This window comes from Chelonoidis abingdonii, chromosome 5 (assembly GCF_003597395.2).
Source record: "Chelonoidis abingdonii isolate Lonesome George chromosome 5, CheloAbing_2.0, whole genome shotgun sequence".
Taxonomy (NCBI): Eukaryota; Metazoa; Chordata; order Testudines; family Testudinidae; genus Chelonoidis; species Chelonoidis abingdonii.
The window spans coordinates 138,449,409-138,475,180 of NC_133773.1; the positions used below are offsets into that span (position 1 = coordinate 138,449,409).

A 25,772-nucleotide genomic window follows, 5' to 3' on the forward strand; every position below is an offset into this window, starting at 1 on the left:
CACCATAAACAAACCTTGACAGAGAGATTCTCTAATCTTTTGCGTGATGTTTAGGCTCCTCACAGAACGTGGAGTTGGATTGTTAAATCAGTGCCAGGCTCTCAAGTCCGAGGCATAATGGAATCTGAGCTTTCAATAAAACAAAGGTGGGGGAAGGTGCCAGGCCATTGTTTTATCCAATTGCCCCAGAACCTAGGCCTGTTACAGATAGCTGGCCTCCCAAAGGGATCACCGAGACATGCAAAAAACAAAATCCTCCTACCCCCACATATACTACAAGAGTAAGCTAGGTGGCAACCTAAAGGTGTTTAAAACACAGTTAGCCCCAACCTGAGTGTGCGGTAAGCATCCGCCTCAAACAGCGCCCACGCTCTGTATTCTTATATGGGTACCGCCTACAGCGTATGAGCCGAATATTCCTTCTCAAAGAGCCAAGGGAATTAGAGATGGAACAGGCCGAGGAGGGAAGCTGGTCCCCACCACTCTGAGGATATGCCGTCTCAAATGTGCACAGACAGACCTGAGCTGCAAAGCTTGGATCGGGCCTCCTCATGGTTAAGATGCTGGGGATCTAGCTCAGGTCCATGTCTATCAGTGTATTTGGAGCATTCAGAATACTTTTAAAAATACCTGGTTTTGTTATAACATGATTGGACCCAGCCATCCACAATCCTGCAAACAACTGCTGCCAGGCATGGCCTTTACTATTGTGAGTGGTAGTCTCAGACTTCAGATGACTTTGGTCCCTTGTCGTCTTCTGTTTGGAAAGCGTATCTGGGGCACTGCCACCAAACAAACAGAATTAAGTATCTGTCTTCACTGCAGAGTTAGCTTGGGCTCTTACACGGGTGTTCCCCTGACCCTGCTCCGATCCACATGCAAAACGCTCTCATTTGAGTTTGGTGGTGCTTTAAACCCAAGCTAGCTGCAGATATAGGCTAATGCAGCTTTCACTCAGGCTGATAACCTGACCACTTTGCCCTGTGAATACGGGCCAGTGGTTCTCAAACTGGGGTCGCCGCTTGTGTAAGGAAAGCCCCTGGTGGGCCAGGCCAGTTTGTTTAACTGCCCGGTCCACAGGTCCGGCCGATCGTGGCTCCCACTGGCTGTGGTTCACCGCTGCAGGCCAATGGGGGATGCTGGAAGCAGTGGCCAGTAAGTCCCTCGGCCTGCGCCGCTTCCAGCAGCTCCCATTGGCCTGGAGCAGTGAACCGCGGCCAGTGGGAGCCGCGATCGGCCGGACCTGCAGACGGGGCAGGTAAACAAACCGGCCCGGCCCGCCAGGGGCTTTCCCTACACAAGCGGCGGCCCCAGCTTGAGAAACACTGATACAGGCTAAATCACTCAAGCACCTTCCCACAATTCCCCCCATGTGCCCAGAAGGACAGACAAGTTCTCCCACAATTCACTGGGAAAAATCATAGAGCAGCTCAACTTATGGCAGCACAAAACCCCATGAGATATGCCCCTAGAAGTCCAATGGGAGTGCAACACCAATGAAGACACAATAACTTGGACAGGGTTTTGCAGTGTGACTGCTCACAACTGGGCTAGGCTAAGCCATGCCAATCACCCAAGTTAACTCTGCAGTGAAGACATACCTTAAGAGAAAAGACCCCTCCTATTCAAAATCCCATGGCAGGGAACAGAAATCCATAAACTTTTTGGAAAGAGAAAAATAAAGTATTGAGCAGAAGCTCCAAAACAAGTGCACAGGATGTACCACACCACTCAGATATTTTATTACAACATTTATTTTAGAAGAGAAGGCACTTACAATACAGAAAAAAAAAATGAAGAGGCACTGAAAGTGCAATTAAAATGACACACACACACAAACACACACACACACGAAGTTTACCATACAGAAAGAGCACCCTCCCCTGTTAACAATACAGTAAAGGAAATAAGCTACAGGTGACTATGTTTTTAAACAGTTAGGGCTTTTTTATATAAAAAGATAAAAATTGTTCTACTATTAATTTAAAAAAACCTACACACAACTGTAAAAGGTATCACGAGTTAGTGGTTCTTCTCAAACATTAAGCCTTTCAGTTCCTGCATTGTAAGAGGTCTTGGTACATTTCAATGAGGTGAGCAGCCTCTCTCTGGCCAGAAAGCAAAGCACCATGGGTAGTGGAATAATACTTCCTATGAGTGGCCTCTCCTGAAAACATCACCTGCATAGGCTGGAGATAAGAAAAAAAGTCAGTGGAAGTTACAGGCTTCCACCATTATAGCTCCGAGAAAGAGTCAAACATTCAATTGCCCTTCTACACTCTCAAAATTAACACCCAAATTCTTGTGGGCATCAGGCAAAATTTCCAAAGGGATGTGCCACAGCTACATGCAGAACATGCAGTTGTGAGTAGCAAATATTTACTGGCTAGCGTGACTGCATAGTACCATCCTCTGAGGGCATGGATACACCAATGCAGCTGTCCTGGTGCAAATCATTTTTTATCCGACTGCAGCACATCTACCCTAGACGAGGTTTGAAAGCTTTCCCTTCTCTGCGGATTCAGTTTCTGCTTCTTTCATCCCACACGAGCCATGTTCACTGTATTCTTTTTGAGGGTTAAGTTTAATTTTTCCCAGTATGACAAGATATATCCCAAAGCCACTAGATTCCTGGACTTAGAGAACAGTGGCATCTCTCTCGATTTTATAGCATCTCTCACCACAGTATCTATGTGCCTGTTAAGGGGATCGCATATGAAAAAGCTCTGGTTCATCTAGAGATTTTATTAATTAAATTCCCACACACGTAAGAGGTATGAAAGGGGAAAAGGCTACACGGGCTTCAAAGCGGTGAATTCCACAGGAAGTAGAGATGTTCACAGAATTTAAATTATTCAAAATCTCATCTTCCCTTTTTAATAGGCCCCTCTGCCCCTCATAATTATACAAAAAGTGTATAGCCAAAAGAAGAGACAGGATCACAGAAGGCAGTTTGACAAGTCGTCATCTCTCTAGGAAGGGGGTCTAGATCCTGAGACAAAACAAGTAGCCTGGGAAATTGCACGGACATTGCGGACACCTCACATGTCTTCTTAGCACCACATTCAAAGAACTGGGACTGCCTGAGAAGAACATTTTATCACACAGACTTGAACTCCCAACGCATGAGCTTCACGACAAGGGGCAGGATCTCTAATGTACTAGCACGGCCACAGAAGGGGTTCTCAATACATTGCTCTGAATTAGCCCTCAGGATAAGTCACTGCTGGGGCCATGTTTAACACTCACTCAGAGATGCACAGATTCTAAGGCCGGATGTGACCACTGTGATCATCTAGTCCGACCTCCTGTATACAAAGGCCATGGAACTTCCCCAAAATAATCCCTAGAGCAGAGCTTTCAGACAAACATCCTCTCCTCATTTAAAAATTACCGGTCTCCAATGGTTAATTACCCTCAGTATTAGAAATGTACCCCTTACTTCCAGTCTGAATTTATCTAGCTTCGATTTCCAGCCTTAGGATCACGTTACGTTTTCTCTATTAGACAGAAGTGCCCTTTATTATTATTAATATTTGCTCTCCATGTAGATACTTGCAGACTGTAATGAAGTCACCCCTTAACCTTATCTTTGTTAAGTTAAACAGATTGAGTTCTTTGAGCCTCTCACTATAAGGCATGATTTTGTTCTAATCCTTTAATCATTCTTGTGGCTTTTTTCCTGAACTCTCTCCAATTTATCAACATCCTTCTTGAATTGTGGGCACCAGAACTGGACACAGGATTCCAGCACCGTTCGCCCTGAACCAAATACAGAGGTAAAATAACCCCTCTGCTCCTCCCCAGGATTCTCCTGTTTATGCATCCCAGGATCACATTAGCTCTTTTGGCCACAGCATCACACTGGGGAGCACATCGATCATGACCCCCAAATGACCCCCTTTTTCAGAGTCACTGCTTCCCAGGAACAATATGAAAAAAGGGTTGTGTTTAAAATAAGTAAACGATCGCTATTTAACACCCATCATTTCAAACAGGACTTTGCGCCTAGCATAGACAGAGAAAGTAGTGTTTAAAAACGCATCAGCCAGTCATGACCAACCTGAGATTCTTTTTTACAGGTGCCTGCCCCGGCTGATGGGGAGCAAATGTCCGAAGGTGCCTCTGTGTGTTCAATGGCCCAATGCCACCCCCAAAAGCAGTAGTAAAAAGAACAGGCAGGTGAAGCAGGGAGGCAAAACCTCTCTGAATAAAATCATCCCAAGAACAGGTTTAAAATATTTGAGGGCAGATTTCCAGTAGGTATAAGAAACAAAGAACTGCAAGGAGAGGAGAATAGAGGCCCGCACAGATCAGTATAAATATCGTATCGAAAGTAGGCTACAAACCATGGAACCCAGCGAGCTGGAAAATAGCAAGTGCCCTTAATAAAATCATAGCCAAACCATCTCTCTCTCCATCCTAGTGTTCAATACTTACAACCGTCTTGGAGCTTTCCGTATAAGGCAGTGGCTTAGCAAGTTTCTCCACGTCAGCCCCGCTAGACCCAACCTGGGTGTAAGAATAGGATCCTCGGAAGTTGGGATTGCTGCCCCAGGAGGACCGCAGGATGCGGCGAGGTTTCGGAATGTTTGGATTCCCTGGGTCAAAACCAAAGGAGAAAACACAGTCCAGAGAAAAGCGGCTGCAACATTGATGTGCCAAAGGCATGGGAGGCAACCACCGGGGAGCTCTGCAACCTGCCCATGCAGCTAGTTATTTCTTCACATTTTTAAAATACAACTCTAGGTGCCTAACCATAGTCAGCGTGACAACCATATGTAACAAGCCTAAAATGGTTCTCTTGAGGACAGGGGTTGGTTAGTCCTCTGGTTACAGCTCACCCCTTGTATGCTTACAATGCTGTAAGAATATTAGGTGGATGTACAACAGAAAGTTCCTCCACAGAAGCATACATTGTGGCATAGTAGTACTGTTGAACTGATGACCACTGGGACTAAAGTATGAATACGGACAAATAAGCAAGACCTTTATTCTTGAACCCGCACAGTCAAGGAACATGTACGCAGCCATTTGTAGGTTTTAGTAAAATTTCAAGGATAAAACAAAGGAATTAATAATATGTTCTTCCAGGAAAATTAGGAGCAGGACCAGCAATGGTTCCAGGCAACGACTTGGGTTTGAAATGAAAAGCCTGATAAATGTCTGAGCTGTGCAGAAATAGGAAGCCACATTTTAAGATATCAGATTTGTCAAGGAAATTGCTGTCACATTTTATTTTGAAAAGGTTGAGCATAAGCCCAAGAGAACATATGGCAAGCGCCATAACACAATGCAAATACTGTTGTACTCTAAAGTCTTCTTACAGAGCACATTCCAAAGCACTTACACAAAAGCCACACAATGTATTGTATAGTGCCAATCCAAATAAGAGGAGGTGGTTAGAAATGAGCCTTTGTTGCCTTCACATTGTAAAGGGTGCATGTTCTCATTTTATATTGTCAAGGTGCCCAGAGGTCTTTAGGTGCAGGCGTCAATACATAACAGAACAATAACAAAAAGTTGATAACGCTGGGAACATGACGTTGCCCTTACGAGTACTGAATTTTAAATTGAGAATCATACAAAAGCAGGGACAGAGATTAAAGAGAGATAATTCAGAGGCTGTTAAGGAGCATGCAAACACATTACAGAAGCCAGGGAGCTACTGAATTTGTGAAAGGAAGAGAGTTTGGGGTATCTCTAGCCTGAACGGCAGTTGTATAAAATCAGTGGGCTTAGCAAAGCAGTGACTCGGATACTTGTGTAAAAAACAACTTTGTGTTTCCTTTTTGAAGATCTCCAAAAGTCCACCCTCATGAGTAAAGCTTCAGTCCTTCTGCGACTGAAGCAGCATCATTCCCATATCACTAACCGGAAACTGAAACACAGAGAGATAAACTGACTTCCCGTGGTCAACCCAAAGTATCTGTGGCAGAGCCAGATGCAGATCTGAGACCTCCTTACTCTCAGCCCTGGGCTTGTGCCCAGACCATCCTCCTCTTTGCAGTACAGTGGAGGTGTAGGTAAACAGCAGTATCCATTATGCACTTGACTGTAGCATTCACACCACCTTAAGTATTAGAAACCTGTTACATTTGGGGTGAGAAATTGTGGGGGGGTGGGGAATGCTGGCCAAGAAACAGACTATCCCTCAACTTTGCAACAGAAATCCTATGGTGTCTTTAACTTCCACCAGGCCAGTCATGGCAGACTGATAGAGGGAGGCTCCATTTGAGGGGAAATAGGAATACGCAAGACAAACTCTACAAGCCACAATGTTGCAGTGCTCCCTTGTAGGGGAAGAAAGCCAATTAGAAATGCTACCTCAGCTTTGTAGGGAAGCAAAACTCAGCTGAAAATCTGTCAAGAAACTCATCTAACAGGATACTCTCATAACTTTTTTTATAGATAATTGGATAGTCGGGCTGCTTCTGTTTGTCCACAGATCAAATAAATGCATTGACGTGGATGTGGAAACCGCTAAGAAAGGATCACAGATACGCTATTCAAATAGAGAGATGATGGTTGTGCAAATGCTTTGGCTATCATTAACGCAGAAGCATATGACCCTAGGACTTCTGGCAGAGGGATGCAGAAGGGTTAGAGTATATCCTGGATGTGGTATTTACATACCACTCCACTGAAGAGTATCACTTCAGGTCTCTACTGAAAGCCTGTGTCACACTGGTCATCCTAATCTTTGCAAAATGTATGAGTGGATACTACGTAAGGAGACCCGTATATATACTGCAAATTATGTTCTTAAATGCTTGGCTGACCATTGCGCATTGCGTGTTTTACAACAGGAGTCTGTTTGAATACTGAGTCATATGCTAATGAGGAGATTGCGGAACTTCAGAAGAAATTAATTGGAAGAAGTGAACATCAGGGAGAGAAATCCATTTACAGGTGAAAAGCAAAGGACTTGTCTGTTACATGGAGGTGTGCACAGAGAGATACCCTGGCATCCTCCATCTGGGGAGACAAGCTGCCAGTGGGCTTGGGCTTACAAAAGGCAGGTGCTCAGCCATCTAGTTGAAAACCATTGTGAGAAGGACTTTGGGTGAGGAGGACAACGTGCTAGTTATGAGATTAAGCTCTAGAATGTGTGTTATGATTTGATTTTATTTCTAATCATTTATTTCCATTAATCCTACTTGCTTCTTCTCCAATCACTGTTCCTTGTCAAATGAACATATTGCTGTTCGCACTATAAACGTATCTAAGTGCTGTGTGTTAAGCGGAGCAGTGATCCTGAGGTGACACTGATAGGCCAGTACATACTGTTCCCTTGGGAGTAGTGGATCTGTGAATTCTGTGAGCGCTCAGTGGATCAGGGGCTGGATACTCCAGCGGATGCTCAGAGGACTCAAGGACTGGCTGTATGTATCACTAACTTGCAAAGGGATGACAGAGCCTGGGCAGGCTGAGAGTGCTCATGCTGCCTGTGGCTGGCAGTGGCCGGGCGCTGACCCCGGGCAAGTACATACAAGGCTCCCTCATGCTTAGGGCAGGTGGTAGAGAGGTGAATCCCAACCCCGAGTACTCCTGGGAAGCGTCACAGAGTGTACCCATTATTACATCACCAGGGTTCATATTTCTGAATCTATGGAGGGGGAATCCATGGAACCCAAACCAGCCTCTCTTTATTCTGTTTTCATACTACTACTTCTGAGGCAAGGCTATGTGGATTTACAATACACAAACCAGGGTATCATAGTTTTAGGGCCTGGCGAGAGATGAATGTGTGTGCATGCACGTAAGTAAGTAACTCCCACTGAAATCGAGGAGAGTTTTGCCTGTGTGTTTTGCAGAGTCAGTCAGTCAGCCTTGTAGCTTGCTTAAGAGTGAGTAGGCAGAGCTGATTTACTTCCTTTGGATCAGTTCCTCCTAGAAAGCTACCTTCCTCAGAAAGCTGGGTGGTGTTCTGATCTGGGGACTTAGGGATCACTTTAGTCTACGGAAAGCCTCATTCATATCAATGGGCTTTATATCAAGCCCTTTGTTTGGTCCATTGTAGAGTTAGGAGCCACCTACAAAATACAGATCAGGATCCAAGTGTTCCTGAAGACGGAAGGGTCAAGCTTTTCAGCTGTAGCTTTGAATATCTTTTGGAACTCCATGCAGGTTGTACATTATTGCAGGAAGTCCAGTAATGTTCAAAACCTTTAACCAAAAGTTAAATAGAAAAGCATGAGCACAGCTGAACGTTATTTTAGACTTTGCACTTGCAAACACTGTGAAAATGTGGAAGTCTAAAAGCTGGAGCATGTATGATGCAGAAAGAACAAAGCACATTTCACAGGGAGGTTGCAGATTTAATACAGCATGTGTCAGCATTAGGAAAACGCTGCATGGCTGAGTGAGTGCCTTGGCCACAGGCTCTCAGAAATCCAAATTCTCAACACAGTAATGGGTAGAAGGCCTCAGACTGTCTAGAGCATGGGCATAGTTGGGGGGGCGGGAGGGGACGTTGCTCGTCCCCCAGCAGCCCAGGGTACTGGGTGTTTGGTAGTCCTGGGGGGGCCCCACGCTGCTGCGTGCCTCTGTGCAGTGCAGCGGGAAACAGGAGCCCGGCATGCCATGTCCCCTCAGCAGCAGCAGCAGCCCCGGCAGGAAGGCGGCCGCAGCAACACCGGGAGTCACCAGAAAATGGCAGCATCAAGTCCAACGTTGGCACCTGGTGCCAGAGTGGTCGCGGCTCCCCTGCTCAGGTCAGCACAGCAGACAGCATCACCATCCAGAGCTCCTCTGCTAAGACAGCCCAGGTAGCGCGCAGCTGTTGCAGTGCCCACCACTCCAGAAGGGGGGCGAGAGGCAGCGAAAGTGGGGCGAGAGGGAGAGAGAGAACATGTCTCTCCCCACCCCCCCAACCACACATGCATCCCTATTGGCCTGGCTTGAGCTGCCTCCCACCCCAAATACAGCAGTCAAACTAGGCCATGAGCTAGAGACACCCTGTTTTAATCAGATTTAGAGGATGCTACATTTTTCAGTTACCCCGTTGTGAATTACTGGAATTGTCAATGGTTGTCAGACCAGCAAAAGCCTAGAGGGCTTTCACAGCAAATACAGATAATCCACTACTCTAATTTACATGTGAAATTTAAGGTTCCAGAGGCAGATAGTCTTCTCTCCTTCTCCTCCAAGAAACATACCGAGAATAAAATTATGCTGAGCCTAAAATAATAGAACATGGCTCTGACCCAACAATAGGAAAACTCCTACTGACTTCAATGGGCACTGGACCAGACCCTGTAACTTAAATGTACAGCTGAAGAGGGGAGTCCTAGGGACTCCTGTATTCTGTTTATAAAGGAGCATGAGATAGCTCTGCCCTGTCCCTCAATGCCGACCTCCGTGTGAAAGCTACCCAGAGGTATAAAAATCAACAGCATTACTGGTGGGGCCTGATGGAGCAGAGGGTTATGGTTATTTCTAGATTGCTGGTGTCAAGTTCTGAGTTAGGTCACAAGTACTGCTATTCCCTGCAATAGTAATAATTATTTGGACTTATAGAGCATTTTCTTCTGAGCATCTCAAAACATTGATTATGTGTCTCAATTCTCTTGTGAGGCAGGGAAGTAGTGCAGAGGGGTGCAGTCATTTTAAACAGACACAGAGCAGTTAAGATCCAAATCTCCAGACTTGGGTGTCTGAAGCACCTGAATAAGTGGTTTGACTGTGAAAAGGGTGAGCTTTAATAGTGGCTGAGGGAGCTCAGGCTTCTTAGTTAGCTATCCAAATATGGGTTTGGAGCACCAAAATTCACCCAGCAAACACAAATGAAAAAAATGCCTCGTTATCGCAGGGAGGTTTGGAGGAATAGCTATGGGCACTGTGAAAAAACTTTCCCGCAGATAAAAAGACTTCCTTGTGGGGAATGAATCAAACCATGAGCATTTCACCGGTGGAACTGGACACAAGGCATAATGGATATGCTCCAAGAACCCTCTTTTCCCTGCAGTGATGAGTGCCTGAGAGAGAGAACAGATCAGTTTGGCTACGGAGATTTGAGTTAGATACCCAGGAAATGTAACTAGAGATTCTGACCCAGGATTAGGTCACTACACAGCACGAAGATGGTTTACAGCTGAGATGGATGAGAACCTGATGGACACTGCGCAGGTGTTGGATCATACGGAACAGCAACCATAGCGGATACAGAAGCTCCAATTTCAAACTATTTCCCCCTGAAAAGAAAAGTGATGGGGGAGGAGAGAGAGAGAGTTCGGTAACTAACTTTACTTGTAAGAGGGTAGGTTCAAAGTAGGAGAGGAGGAAGGCTAAAGAATTTAGTTCCCACCGAATAAAATAATTTAGAAAAAGAAGCCCAACATTTTTAAATAGGAGGAACAATGGCAATCAAGATTATTTATAAGATTTGGAAAGCATCATCATGGAGCACTAAGACAACTTGATGTTAAGAAAAGAGCCTTTTCTTGTCTTTATGGAAGGTTGGAGCTGACCTGCTGTAATTAGTAAGAACAGTGATTTCGATTCAATTTATATGGATGTTTTGAAGGTACCACTGCACTCTTGTTTATAATCTCAGTGGAGGCTGAGATGGGAAAAAGAGGAGAAAAGTGGAGTGCAGTGGAGTGGAGTTCAGGCTGGATTAACCTTGCAATTCAAAGGTCCCAAGAATGGAAAATTGAGCCCTGTAAGTATTTTCCCCCTAAACAGATGGAGGTGGGAAATAAATAATGAGTTGCTCAGACTTCACTGGGCCCCAAGCAGGACCTTTGTCTTGCTTGTGCTTAAGGCAGTTCTGGCTGCAGATGGAGTCAAAGAGGAGAAGGAGGAAGTGGTGATGATAGTTGGTGTTGGTCCTACTTTGAGCAGGGGGTTGGACTAGATGACCCCCCGAGGTCTCTTCCAACCCTAATAGTCTATGATTCTATAACACTCCGATTCAGGGAGGCAATGTAGCTTTAAATCCCTATTTAACGGCACAGTATTTTCCACTACCACACATAACCGTTTTTAATACTGTGCATGGTGAGAAATGTTTCTTGCTATGTGAACTTTCAGACTGCTGAGCAAAAGGTCATAGATTTCTCTTCAAGTTAAAGTTGCCACAGGAATTTAATCTATTGCCAGAAATGGCTCTGATGTATCCTGGTGGCTCAACCAGCAACAAATCACTGGCCAAGAGAACGTGCTACAGTACTTGCAAAATAAAGCAACTAAGTCATCAGTTAACTTCTGTCCTGTTATGGTCACTAACAAGTCCCACTTATTATTAGAGTTAACAGTTATTGATTTACATTGGAGTGGGTATCAAGATTTAGGTCCCAATTCAATTCCTATTGACTTCAATGGGCACTGGAGCTGAAGCTCAATGACTGGAGGGATAGGTATTGACAGAGGAAGTCTAGGCCAATATTTATCTTGAGGAATAATAAATCCTGACCATCAGTCAAATTGCAAGCCAAAATCTGTATTGTTAAATACATTCTGAATGTCTTCACCTGAAGTGTTGGAGAAGGTCTGTAGCCAGTGATTTAAAAAGAAAAAAGAGTAACAGCTGTCCTTTTCTGCTAAAAAGTCTATTATGTGAATGGTGAGAAGGTACTCCATGATATACAAAACTAAAGAGGAGACGTGGAGTGAAATCCTAGTCTGAATGAAGTCAAGAGGAGTTTTGCCATGGACTTCCATAAGGCCAGGATTTCACCCCTGGTCTCTACCCCAGGAGTTTAGACTCTGCGTCTACATGTGCAAGTGAGGCTACATACACAGGAAGTTATTTGCCTCTTGAATGCAAGCAACTAATCAGAAAGTACCATCAGCATAGCTGATCCAGCTAACATTGCTGAAGATCTGAATATGGTTCATAGCCAACAGACAGGTAAGAGAACTTTGCTAACTTGTCATCTTCCTTCAGCTAAGCTGTAAACCCTGATTGGTTTGGATAGCATGGGATGGATGTGTGGATACAAATATGTTAATAATAAGAGAGAAGCTTCTGGAAGCATAGAAGGATTTCTCATCTTTGATAGCACCTCTTTTTAAAAAAAATTATAATTCAGTATGGAGTAGTCCCTTAACCCGAAAATCCTTGGACCAAGACTGTACAATGCTCTGTTCTGCATTTCTGCAAAGTATTTTTCATAGATTCCAAGACTAGAAGGAACCACTGTGATAATCTAGTCTGACCTCTTCTACAGCAATGCCATAGAAAATTTCTAGAGCAGAGCTTTTAGAAAAACATCCAATCTTGATTTAAAAATTGCCAATGATGGAGAATCCACCACAACCCTTGGTAAATTGTTCCAGTGATTAATTACCCTCACTGTTAAAAACTGACGCCTCATTTCCCCTCTGAAGTTGCCCATCTTCATCTTCTAGTCACAGGATCATATTATACCTTTGTTTGCTAGACTGAGGAGTCTATTACCAAATATTTTCCCCCATGTAGGTACTCATAGACTGTAATCAAGACATCCCTTAACCTTCTCTTTGTTAACCTAAACAGGTTGAGCTCCGAGTCTATCACTGTAAGGCAGGTTTTCTAATCCTTAAATCTTTTGCATGGCTCTTCTCTGAAACCTCTCCAATTTATCAACATTATTGCTGAATTGTGGACATGAGAACTGGACACAGTATTCCAGCAGTGGTCGCATTAGTGCCAAATACAGAGGTAAAATAACCTCTCTACTCGAGATTCCCCTTTTTATACATCCCAGGATCACATTAGCCCTTTAGACCATAGCATCACCCAGGGAGTCCAAGTTCAGCTGATTATTCACCATGGTCCCCGAATCTTTTTCAGAGTCACTGCTTCCTGGAATAGAATCCCCCATGGGGGATTGTATGGGAAAGTATGGCCTGCATTCTTTATTCCTAGATGCATATGTTTACATGTAACTGTATTAAAATACATATTGTTTGGCTTGGCCCAGTTTACCAAGCAATCCACATCGCTATATATAACGATTAGCTGAGCTCTTCATTATTTACCAGTCCCCGAATTTTTGTGCTGTCTGCAAACTTTATCAGTGTTGATTTTAGGTTTTCTTCCAGGTCACTGATAAAAACGTTAAATAGCGTCAGGCCAAGAACTAATCCCTGGGCATCCCCACTAGAAACACACTGTCTCAGGGATGATTTGCATGTTTATACAGCACCTTTCCTCTGAGGATCTCACCGAGCTTTTCAGCATGAATGAGCTACACCTCACAAATATATCCCTTCCCTCAGCTAAGGTAGACAGGTAATGCAGAACTGACAAACAGACTTGTTACAGCCTGAACTTTTAAAAGTCACTAATTTGGGGTGCCTTCATTTTTGGATGCTCCCTGATTTTCACTGCTGTAAGCTACTGGCAGCTAATATTGAACAGAAGTGTGACAGAGCCTCTGAAAAAGTGAAGCCCGGAGTGGCTCATTTTTGAAAATTTAGTCCTATGTGACTTACACGTGCAGGGAGTGGGAGTCAGAGACAGAATCCAAATATCAGACTCTCAGCTGGTCTCAAATGGTGTAACTCCATTGTCTTTAATGGAGCTATGCTGATTTACACCAGCTGAGGATCTGGCCCTGGGAATCCTGACTGTCAATGCGTTTCTGTAACTGTTAAAGCTGATAAAATGATATTGGAGATTTTTTTAAAAAAAGCATTTGGAGTCTGACTGCACTCAACCCACCATTTGATGTAGTGTGCTCCAGTCCTTCATCATAATCTCTATATAAATGAGTCTCAAAACACACTCAAGTCTTTAGAGCAGTGGCACTTAGATAAATACATAGAGTGCATCTCTGCAGCAGGTGCTTCTAAAGCATTTGCACATCCTTTCAAAAGGAACAAAAGGCCAAGGAGCTATTGACTACTTCACTGCATTTCCTTCCTCTCGGTCCCCCCTTTCTTCTCCACCAACAAAAGGAACGAGAGCATTGCTGACCTGTAAATTTACGCAGCATCTCAGTGCACGTTTCTGCCACAGTTTCATCGTCATACTTCTCCATGATTAAAGCCTCCTCCCCGCAGATCCAGCCACTCAGCACATAGCCATACCGCTCCGGTGGGTAGAGGACATCAAAGCTGCAGATCTTCTTGTACCACAACTCCTCAGGATAAGTCAAACTCTCACTCTCCGCCTCATCCTCCCAGACGAACTGGATGCTGTTGCATTCAGGACTCCAGAAGGGCTCTTCAAACTCCAGGAAGATTTTGTCAGTGGTGCTAATGCCCAGTTTCTGAATGGCCATCACTTTCTCCTCAGGCAGGCCAGGGTGGAACAGGCTCTCATGGTACTTCTTCAGGACCCCCAGCGATACGGTCACGATGACGTGGTCGGCAAGGATGAACTCACAGTCCTCACACTCCACTAAGACATGGTAGCCCTGGTCCTCCTCAGGGCTGTCGCTGTTGTGGTCTGCCACACGCTCAATCTCCTTGCTGACCGATTGGTTCCAGTGGATGCACTTGACTGGCTTGCAGAGTTGGATGATCGACTCTGGAATGGAATGGGCCAGGATCTCCACAATCTTGATAAAGCCACAAGGAATGACATGATGGGCCCCAGGGATTTCAGTCCATTCCCCGAATTCACTGAGCGAGACCTCGTCCATGCTATGGGAGCTGCTCTCACAGCTCTCGACCTAGCGAAAGCAACACAAAACCAAGTTTCCAAAGAGCTACCCACCTCACCATGGTACAGACAGAATAGTGCAAGTTAACAGCAGAGACAGAAATAGAACCCAGAAGTCCCAGTCCCTTGCACTAGGCCACACTGACATTTACCAATATAGCACATGAGAGCCAAAGAGCTAGACAAAACAGATCACTTGTTATACTGCTAACCAACTCGCTCTCTCTAAAGACCAATTGAGTGTGTTCTGCTATAGTACTCTGATGCCCCTTCCGCATGATGTTGGACCAAGGCCCTGGCCACTTTTGATCACGTACAAATCCCACTGAACTTTTCTGCTAAAGAAGGGGTGAAGTGCTGAACACGGATCAGCTGAGGTACTGCTCAAACTGAGGCTGATGCCATGCTTATTTAAACACCTTTTTCACTAGTCAACATTGACAGAGATTCACATTCTATACAGAGACATTAGAAGAACAAAAGAGTTTCAAAGCCACCCCTTCGGAGGCAGATCTCAGCACACCATGAACATTAACATTCAACTAGCTAATGATCTGCAGCTGAGAGGTCCCTGGTGGACTTTAAAGTCCCTGCTCTTCTCCTTTCCCTGGTTATAGGACAATCTACAGTCTGAGGCTAGAGCATCGGTGGTAGTTGTATAAGTTGTTCTGGCTATGGTGGAAAAGCTTTATCAACTCTAAATAAATAAAAGCAAGTTATTACAATGATTCAGCACCAAAATTACAGAAGGAATCTTGGGGAGGCAAAATGCAACTATCCAGATTAGAATTTGGCCAAGACATCAGAGTTAAAGCCCATTTTCTTACCAGAAAGGCCCCTGGGTTCTTTAATGATGACGAGTGGTTTTTACTGATTCAATAATGACTCAGAGGGAAGAGTGTCACAGCAGCTGTCAGACTCCGTGTGTGACCTCAGGTCTCTCTTTGCCTCAGTTTTCCATAGTGGATACATATACTTACCTACTGCGCCAGAGTGTTGTGCGTATGGCTCCCATGCCTTCCTTCATAAGCCTTTCATTCACATGACAATTTCAAAGCACAAACTGCCCAGTTATGATTAACATTTATTCTGTGCTGACTGCTTGGTGCTGCACAAGTCCCATCCTCAAGATAAGATACAGAGAAGGCAGGATCTACTTGGCAAGTAGCATGGAGGTACTAATGAACACAAGTATCTGTGCGGCAGCCGTGTTAGTCTGGAACTGTAAAAGCAGCAAAGAGTCCTGTGGCACCTTATAAACTAACGGATATATTGGAGCATGAGCTTTCGTGAGTGAATACCCACTTCGTCAGATGCATTCACCCACGAAAACTCATGCTCCAAAACTTCTGTTAGTCTATAAAGTGCCACAGGACTCTTCGCTGCTTTTAATGAACACAGTTTACCTTTGATTTGATTCTCTCTGCCCTTTCAAATGAATGCTAAGATGCTTTGGGATTTTGGTGGGGGGGGAATGCTGGCTGAGATGATTTAGTTGGGGATTGGTCCTGCTTTGAGCAGGGGGTTGGACTAGATGACCTCCTGAGGTCCCTTCCAACCCTGATAGTCTATGATTCTATGATTTACTTTGCAGGGATTGCCCCAAAAGCTTTGTATTATCAGAGTTAATTTTCCTAGTTTCCAAGCTCTGGAGAAAGGCAAAAGGGGATAAATGACCCTTTGCCTGCAGCACATGGTCCATGGTATGGGGCAAAAAGGTACCATTCCTAAATGGAGCTGGCAGTATGCTGTCTTTGGCTGGTAAGTGGCAGGATAGAGGATTGAATGTTATAACACCACACAGAAGAATTTAACTGAACTGATAAGACATCTCCTAACTTGCCAGCCCATTGTGGAGATGTCCAGCTCATGAGGAAAATTTAATATATGAACCAGAAATATCCCAGCTGCAAAGATGACCAATCTAAGTAATTCCCTAGTGATAGGACATAACTCTTAGCGAGGTTTCTAATGTCCCGTGATTGAACTGCCTTTTTAAACATACCTTTAGATATTGCTGGATCATGGCTAGTTTTAGCCTCCTGGTGGTCTCCGAGTCATCTGGATCGGCTTTGATGCGTTTGCGCACCACATCCCGTGTGAAGACACCCACACTATTCTGGCTCTCAGCATTGACTGGTTTACCACGTTGAAAGAACTCCTGAGTCAGGTTATAGACCTGCCGGAGACAGGACAGAAAGAGGGAGAGAATCACTCACAGCAAGTAGCTCGAGTGTGCAGAATCCAAGCCCTGGGCAGTGTGCACACTCCTCTTCACGCAGGATCGATAAACTCAAGTCACCCCACTGTGTGGGGGAACAAATTCCATAGCTGGAGGCACAAGACTAAAAGTTGTCAGAGGGTGTTAGGAATTTGTTTGATCACATGTTGCCCTTCACCAGATGTACCAAGAGTACAAGGAGTAATGGTCTCAAGTTGCAGTGGGGGAGGTTTAGGTTGGATATTAGGAAAAACTTTTTCACTAGGAGAGTGGTGAAGCACTGGAATGGGTTACCTAGGGAGGTGGTGGAATCTCCTTCCTTAGAGGCTTCTAAGACCCGATTTGACAAAGCCCTGGCTGGGATGATTTAGTTAGGAACTGGTCCTGCTTTGAGCAGGGGTTGGACTAGATGGCCTGCTGAGGTCCCTTCCAACCCTGATAGTCTATGATTCTATCCACAGCTCTGCCACTCAGCAGAGGATAGAAAATCAGAGGGTCAAAGACAAATTGGAAGAGCTCTGACCTGCATCAAATGTTCTCTGGTAGCTATTTAGGAACACACTATGTCTGTCAGTCTTCCCAAAATATGGGCATTTCACCATTATCTTCCACTGGAGGAAGGGACAGAGCTTCTTGTGCAATCATGGCACCCTCAAGTGGCTAAATATTGCTATTCAAGCCACAATACTAGTATTGCTAGTCTGTGGCCCAGATGCCCTTTAACGGTGGCAGACCAGAGAGCACCTATACCCAAACACTACTTCTGCACAGGCATGGTTGAAGTTTGGATTTTTGTTAGGGTGAGAATAGAGATGGAGAATGTTTGGTTTGGGGAATTGGCTTCTTTTGTAGGACGAGTGACTGGGTTTGCTATTTCTGATTTTATGTTTCTCAGACTGTCACAGCCTGGCCCTGTCACATGCTTTGGACAGATACCAGTCTGCTGTGAGTGGATCCATCAACTCAATCCCACACACTTCTAAGCCCCCTGGGTCTGGACAGTGACTGGCCACTGTACCTAGCTATGGGTCTCTCAGGCATGCTCTCAGGTGTAGACCCCATGTGTGACACCCTCCTTAGGCACGGGGATCCCACAGTTCAACAGCCTAGACACTGGAACCAGCGCCACGGTCCTCCGGACCCCCCACGTTCTCTGCAGAGTCCACCTCGTAAAGGAAGGTCTGATGCACACATGCATACTTTACTCTTAAAAAACACAAAGAATTACAAATCTATCATTTTCCATAAACTCCATAAATACAATTCCCCTCAATGTCCTCACGACCCTTGAGAGTCCTGGCCTTGGGCTCAGTTCTTTAGGCCAGGCAGCCTGACCTTCCTTGTCCTGACTATCCTTGCTTCTGGCTGGAGAATGGCTTCCTTTGCATACAGAGCATTCCAGCTTTAAAGACAGCCTCTGACACCTTTCTTGCCCCTGCTAGGGAATTCCAGGTTCCAACACCCACTCTTCGCCAAGTTTCTAGGCAGACAGTTGTCCAAAATCAATGGCATTGCTCATAGAAAACCCATTGTTCCATTGGGGTATAAGCCATTCAGTGTTGATGGCCTTTAATTACGCTGTCCCAGCTTCCTAGATGCAGCCTGTCCTCTATGGTGTCAAGTTCCTGCTACAAATGAACATTCAAAGCCACGCTATAGGTTACATTCAAAACGGTGGCTGAAATACAACATGACATTCACAAAACAAAAATGGAATCCATAGGCTGACCAATACATATCCCCCAATTCTAACAGACTGTATTCTTAAATTATTTATCCAGGCGTCCAATATTCTGGAACAGGGGCTCCTATGTTGAAATCAATATATACAAGTGTGAATGATTCACAAGTAAGGATGCCACTCATCTGATTTTAAACCACAGTCCCCCTTTTTGGGTGGTTTGTCCCCCATCCAGTACTGAGACAAAACTGCACATGGTTTTGTCTGGTATCAAATGGAGGACACCATTCTAAAGAGCACACTGCCCCTCCTCTGCATGACTGGGGCAGCACGCTCCTCAAAATGAGGTCCCCCAAGCAGCATGACCTTGCATGCACATGCCAGCAGGGGTGGCCCCTTTCCCATTCCCAGAAGCCACATAAATAAGAAGAAAACAAAGAAAGAAGAAGTGGGGCCACTATACACTGAGGATGGAACGGAGGTTAAGGATAACCTAGGCATGGCCCAATATCTAAATAAGTACTTTGCCTCGGTCTTTAATAAGACTAGTGAGGAGTTTAGGGATGATGGAGGGATGATAAACGGGAATGTGGATATGGAGGTGGATATTACCGCATCTGAGGTAGAGGCCAAACTTGAACAGCTTAATGGGACAAAATCGGAGGGCCCGGACAATCTCCATCCGAGGATATTAAAGGAACTGGCGCGTGAAATTGCGAGCCCGTTAGCGAGAATTTTTAAGCAATCGGTAAACTCGGGGGTTGTACCGTACGACTGGAGAATTGCTAACGTAGTTCCTATTTTTAAGAAAGGGAATAAAAGTGATCCGGGTAATTATAGGCCTGTTAGCTTGACGTCTGTAGTGTGTAAGGTCTTGGAAAAAATTTTAAGGGAGAAAGTAGTTAAGGACATTGAGGTCAATGGTAATTGGGACGAATTGCAACATGGATTTACTAAAGGTAGATCGTGCCAAACCAACCTGATCTCCTTCTTTGAGAAGGTGACGGATTACTTAGACAAAGGAAATGCGGTAGATCTAATTTACCTCGATTTCAGTAAGGCGTTTGACACGGTTCCGCATGGGGAACTGTTAGTTAAATTGGAAAAGATGGGGATGAATGTGAAAGTTGTAAGGTGGATAAGGAACTGGTTAAAGGGGAGACTCCAGCGGGTCGTACTCAAGGGTGAACTGTCAGGCTGGAAGGAGGTTACTAGCGGAGTCCCTCAAGGATCGGTTTTGGGACCGATCTTATTTAACCTATTTATTACTGACCTTGGCACAAAGAGCGGGAATGTGTTAATAAAGTTTGCGGATGACACGAAGCTGGGGGGTATTGCTAACACGGAGAAGGACCGGGATACTATTCAGGAAGATCTGGACCACCTTGTAAACTGGAGTAATAGTAATAGGATGAAATATAATAGTGAAAAGTGCAAGGTCATGCACTTAGGGATTAATAATAAGAATTTTAGATATACGTTGGGGACGCATCAGTTGGAAGCGACGGAGGAGGAGAAGGACCTTGGGGTATTGGTTGATAGCTGGATGACTATGAGCCGCCAATGTGATACGGCTGTTAAAAAAGCAAATGCGGTTTTAGGATGCATCAGGCGAGGTATTTCCAGCAAGGAGAAGGAGGTGTTAGTGCCGTTATATACGGCGCTGGTGAGACCCCACCTGGAATATTGTGTGCAGTTCTGGTGTCCCATGTTTAAGAAGGATGAATTCAAACTGGAACAGGTTCAGAGACGGGCTACTAGGATGATCCGAGGAATGGAAAATCTGCCTTATGAAAGGAGACTCAAAGAGCTTGGCTTGTTTAGCCTGGCCAAAAGAAGGCTCCGGGGGGATATGCTTGCTCTATATAAATATATCAGGGGGATTAACGTTAGGGAGGGAGAGGAATTATTTAAGTTTAGTACTAATGTAGGCACAAGGACGAATGGGTACAAACTGGATATTAGGAAGTTTAGACTTGAAATTAGACGAAGGTTTCTAACCATTAGGGGAGTGAAGTTCTGGAACAGCCTTCCGAGGGAAGTAGTGGGGGCAAAAGACTTATCTGGCTTTAAGACTAAGCTTGATAAGTATATGGAGGGGATGTTATGATGGGATAGTTTAATTTGGGCAATTGATCTTGGATTATCGGCAGATAAGTCTGCTCAATGGTCTGTGAGGGGATGTTGGATGGGATGGGAACTGAGTTACTGCAGAGAATTCTTTCTTGGGTGCTGGCTGGTGAGTCTTGCCCACATGCTCAGGGTTTAGCTGATCGCCATATTTGGGGTCGGGAAGGAATTTTCCTCCAGGGCGGATTGGCAGAGGCCCTGGAGGTTTTTCGCCTTCCTCTGCAGCGTGGGGCATGGGTCGCTTGCTGGTGGATTCTCTGCAGCTTGAGGTCTTCAAATCACAATTTTGAGGATTTCAATAACTCAGTCATGGGTTAGGGGTTGTTATAAATGTGTATGGGTAGGGTTTTGTGGCCTGCCTTGTGCAGGAGGTCAGACTAGATGATCATATTGGTCCCTTCTGACCTATGAGTCTATGAGTCTATGAGTCTGGTATTCTGGGAATGTGTGAGTGGCCACCCTGTACACTAGTGACCACTAATATACGGTCATGAAGCACCCAAGAGTTCCCAGTTAATATTGCTCCACTGGCTGAATCTTCCACCATTTCACACATTCAGAGACTCCAAGGACAGAAGGGACCGTTGTGATCATCCACTCTAGCTAACTGAATAACACAGAACTCCTCCCAAAATAATTCCTAACGCATAGCTTTTAGAAACACATCCAATCTTGATTTTAAAATTGCTAGTGATGGGGAATCCTCCACAACCCTTGGTAAATTGTTCCAATGGTTAATTGCCCTCACTGTTAAAAATTTACAATTTATTTACAATCTGAATTTCTCTAGCTTCAACTTCTAGCCATTGGATTGTGTTACACTTTTCTCTGCTAGACTGAAAAGCCCATTCTTAAATATTTCTTCCCATGTTTGTAATCAAGTCACCCCTTAACCTTTTTTTTGTTGTTGTTAATCTAAATAGATTGAGCTCCTTCTGCCTCCCACTATAAGGCAGGTTTTCTAATTCCCCTAATCATTCTCATGGCTCTTCTCTGAGCCCTCTCCAATGTATCAACATCCTTCTTGAATTGTGGGCACCAGAACTGGACACAGGATTCCAGGACTGGTCACACCAGTGCCAAATACAGAAGTAAAATAACTTCTCTACTCCTACTCCAAATTCCCATTTATGCATCCAAGAGCTGCATCGGCCCTTTTGGCCACTATATTTCACTGTTCAGATGATTATCCAGCACAACCTCCAAATCTCTGTCAGAGTCACAGTTTCCCCAGATAAAATCCCCCATCCTGTAAATATGGCCCACACTCTTTGTTCCTAGATGCTTGAGCCCAGCTTACCAAGCAATCAAGATGCTCTACAATAATGACCCGTGCTCTTCATTATTTACCAATCCCAAAATTTACCTCTCTCAGTAATGACTTTGTTTTCTTCCAGGTCACTGATAAAAATGTTAAATAGCGTAGGGCCAAGAACTGATCTCTGCAGGACCCACCTAGAAATACACCCGTTTGACGATGATTCCCCATTTATAGTTACATTTTGAGACCTATCAATTAGCCAGCTTTTAATCCTTTTAATGTGTTCCATGTCAATTTTATAACTTTCTAATTTTTTAATCAAAATGTCATGCAGTACCAAGACAAATGCATTACAGGAATCTGAGTACATTACTTCAGCACTATCACCTTTATCGACCAACCTTGTAATCTCATCCAAAGATATCCAGTTAGAATTCTATTTTTTTGGAGAAGGTGTTTCATATAACAAGATGATCCAACAAATTGTGTCATTGTTACTGTTGGTGAAGAGGAAGCGATTATTAAAACACAACCATCACCACCAACCGCTTGTGCCCATCTGGAATAATCAAGCCTTTTGTCTGCATGATTCCAAGAACCGCTCAACTGTGATTCATGGTACTTCATATCAAATGGAAAACGTACCAGAACAAAGACAGGCAGGAAAGCCCTTAAAGATAAATCACAGAAGTACAACCAATCCCAGGAATAACTTGTTTGTCTAGAATCTGTGCTACCTTCTCATTTATCTAGCACCACAGGGAAGCAGAGAAACAAGATCTCTGGTTGGACAGTTTTTCCTATAGAAGGTATTTGGATTAAAACTACTGATCTCCCTGACAGAACTGTATATTCATGATTTCAACATACCAGCGTTGAGGAGTAATTATGGAAAATGGTTTAAACTGATTGCCCCCCGCACCTTCCATATAGCTGCAATTCCCAGCCAGAAGAGAGGTAGGAGGATCCTGGCACGTCCATCCCTGTGGCTTGTAATAAGAAGCTGCAGGGGCCACTAGAGGCCACATGCTTTCTCCCACACACCACAGCTGGTCCCCGTGTTCTATCCCAGTCCCTCGGTGCACTACAAAGACCTGACTGTCAGTGGGCAGCGTGAGAGACAAAACACAAGACAGTGGTTGCAGAGGGAGAGAAAGGATTTGTTGGCCTCAAAACTCAGAGGTCTGCCGTCACGTGGCCAGTCGTAACTCCAAAAGCCAGTTGTCTATTTCAGGCGCCAGGGGATTCAGCATCTACTTGGATAAGGAAGGACAGACATTTGCCATGTATTTTCCTTGAGACTCTCACAGTTGTTAATGCAGTAGTTGCTGTTTGGCTGTTTCCAAGCACAGGATGACTCACCTGAAACTGTACTTCGAGCTATTTGTGCAGTCATTCAGCTGCTAAAAACGTCTGAGAAAAAACAGATGAGTTTGGCAAAATGGCAGTCGGTATTGGGGACTATGGTATCAAATTGACCTTTTAGTTCTCAGGACAAAAAGTTAGGGGGAGGGAGTTGATGTTCCCTTTTTACCTCTGTGTACTGCACCCCTGTTGTGACTGTAATTTGCAGGGGTTGCTTTGAAGTTTTATTTAATAAACATGAACAGAGAAAAGAGATAGGAAGTGAACTAGGGTGAGAGAGGAAAAAAAAATTAAGGAGCAGTACCAGAAAAAACCAAAACATAGAAAAAGAAATGACGACAAGGGAAGACACACAGAAGAGAATAAGGAAACTAGGAGAAAACAGGAAAAGAGAAGGGCCCTGGGGTACTGACTGAGGCACAGAGCTGTCCCAAAGCACAGGGATTTCAAAACAAGAGAGGTTGGGAGTCTCTCTCAGTGGAGGGGCGGGAATGGTCTCTCTCCCCGACCCCCACATCAGAAGTATTGTGGAATTTCAACACTCGGCAGTTCATGGGCCTACACTATGGCACAGATTTCTGAGATCTAATCACTTCCAATAAGTACCACTAAAAGCTGCCGCAGACCTTGCCTCAGCATAATGCAGCTCAGCTTTCATAAGCTGATTGCAGACTATAAGCAGATAACACATTCACAAGACAAGCAAAGCTGTATTAAAATCCAGTTACCACTTGGCCCAGAGACTAAATTAGCCATAGGCATGTTTTCATTGTCCATTGTAGTATTCACTGGGCACCAGAGGAAAGAAGAGAAACACATTTCTCCCTCAGTGGGGAAAACACTAAATGAGTTTTTTTTCCCCCTAAGTATGCGATCCAACTGGTCAGACAACAGGAAAATATCATCATCTGTATTTATTATGGTAGCACCAAGGAGCCCCAGTCACGGCCCTGCACTGCTAAAAGATTTTGTAAATGGCAGTTCATTCAGCAGCAACATGCAAAGAAGTGAGATTGGAAATGCCAAGAGAATCTTACAATGAAGTATCTCTTAATAATGTATCAACTATTGACTGAGTTTAGGATTGAACACACTTCCTAAATCTACTTGTGGAAAGGGATATTTATGCTTCTAACGATGGAAAGAATGTGTATGCACACATATACACACAAACAAAAAACGAAAGTGTACCCTTTATATATATATATATATATATATACACACACACACACAGAGCAAAACCTGTTGTAAGTGACCATACAAAGGTCAAACCAAGACTGTGCGCTTAATGAGGATTTCTAATAAAGGGGAGACAGAACTGTATTCATCCATTTGGAGATACTTTGAGTCTGTCTCTTGAGAAAAAAACCTGAAAAAAAACTATATCATCAATGAGGGTACAAGACTCCATTTAAAGTTACTGGGAAATGGCACTTTTGAAATATGAGACATAGAAAAACACCTACATTTATTTTTTTCCTACAACATAGCTATCAAAACATACTCAAGAGACTCCAAACAAGGTTTATTTCTAAGAGCTTGGCAAGATGTAGTGCACCGTGTACAAGATTCTACTGATTTTCTTTCCATTTAGAAAGCACATGTACGCAGGATCTGACAGCACCAGGCCAATTAGCAAAAACCCCAAAGTCAAATATTAATGTCATCTAACTCCTTCCACCAAGGGGCAGCTCTAAATACAAACGGTAACACACCAGCAAACAAGGCAGAGTGAAGAACTGGCCAAACTCTTCTCTGAGGATGGGAAAAACAAATGAGTCCTGTTGCATGCCCCAAATCAGCAAATCTGGGTTATTTCAGACTAGAAACAGAAGGGCAGACTTACTGCTTACAAACTGGGAAGAATTAGTAGGGGAAGCAAAAGTGGATGGGAACCTGGGAGACAGTGACCATGAGATGGTCGAGTTCGGATCCTGACACAAGGAAGAAAGGAGAGCAGCAGAATACGGACCCTGGACTTCAGAAAAGCAGACTTTGACTCCCTTGGGAACTGATGGGCAGGATCCCCTGGGAGAATAACATAAGGGGGAAGGAGTCCAGGAGAGCTGGCTGTATTTTAAAGAATATTGAGGTGCAGGAACAAACCATCCTGATGTGTAGAAAGAATAGTAAATATGACAGGTGACCAGCTTGGCTTAACAGTGAAATCCTTGCTGATCTTAAACACAAAAAGGAAACTTACAAGATGATCAGGAAGGAGTATAAAAATATTGCTCAGGCATGCAGGAGTGAAATCAGGAACGACAAATCACACTTGGAGCTGCAGCTAGCAAGAGATGTTAAGGACAACAAGAAGGGTCTCTTCAGGTATGTTAGCAACAAGAAGAAAGTCAAGGAAAGTGTGGGCCCCTTACTGAATGAGGAGGCAACCTAGTGACAGAGGATGTGGAAAAAGCTAATGTACTCAATGATTTTTTTGCCTCTGTCTTCATAAACAAGGTCAGCTCCTAGACTGCTGCACTGGGCAGCACAGTATGGGGAAGAGGTGACCAGC

At 44.3% G+C, this 25,772-nt stretch overlaps 1 protein-coding gene across 1 annotated transcript in view; it reads right to left on the bottom strand.

The window, feature by feature from the left end:
• Positions 1-1,744: 1,744 nt before the first annotated feature.
• Positions 1,745-25,772, bottom strand: part of SMOX (spermine oxidase) — a 44,831-nt gene continuing 20,803 nt past the window's right edge. The window contains exons 3-6 of the mRNA XM_032766177.2: positions 16,605-16,778; positions 13,910-14,609; positions 4,441-4,601; positions 1,745-2,189 (exon numbers count right to left, since the gene is read on the bottom strand). Coding sequence (XP_032622068.1) covers positions 2,052-2,189; positions 4,441-4,601; positions 13,910-14,609; positions 16,605-16,778 — 1,173 coding nt within the window. The 3' untranslated portion in view covers positions 1,745-2,051. The remainder of the gene's footprint in view (positions 2,190-4,440; positions 4,602-13,909; positions 14,610-16,604; positions 16,779-25,772) is intronic.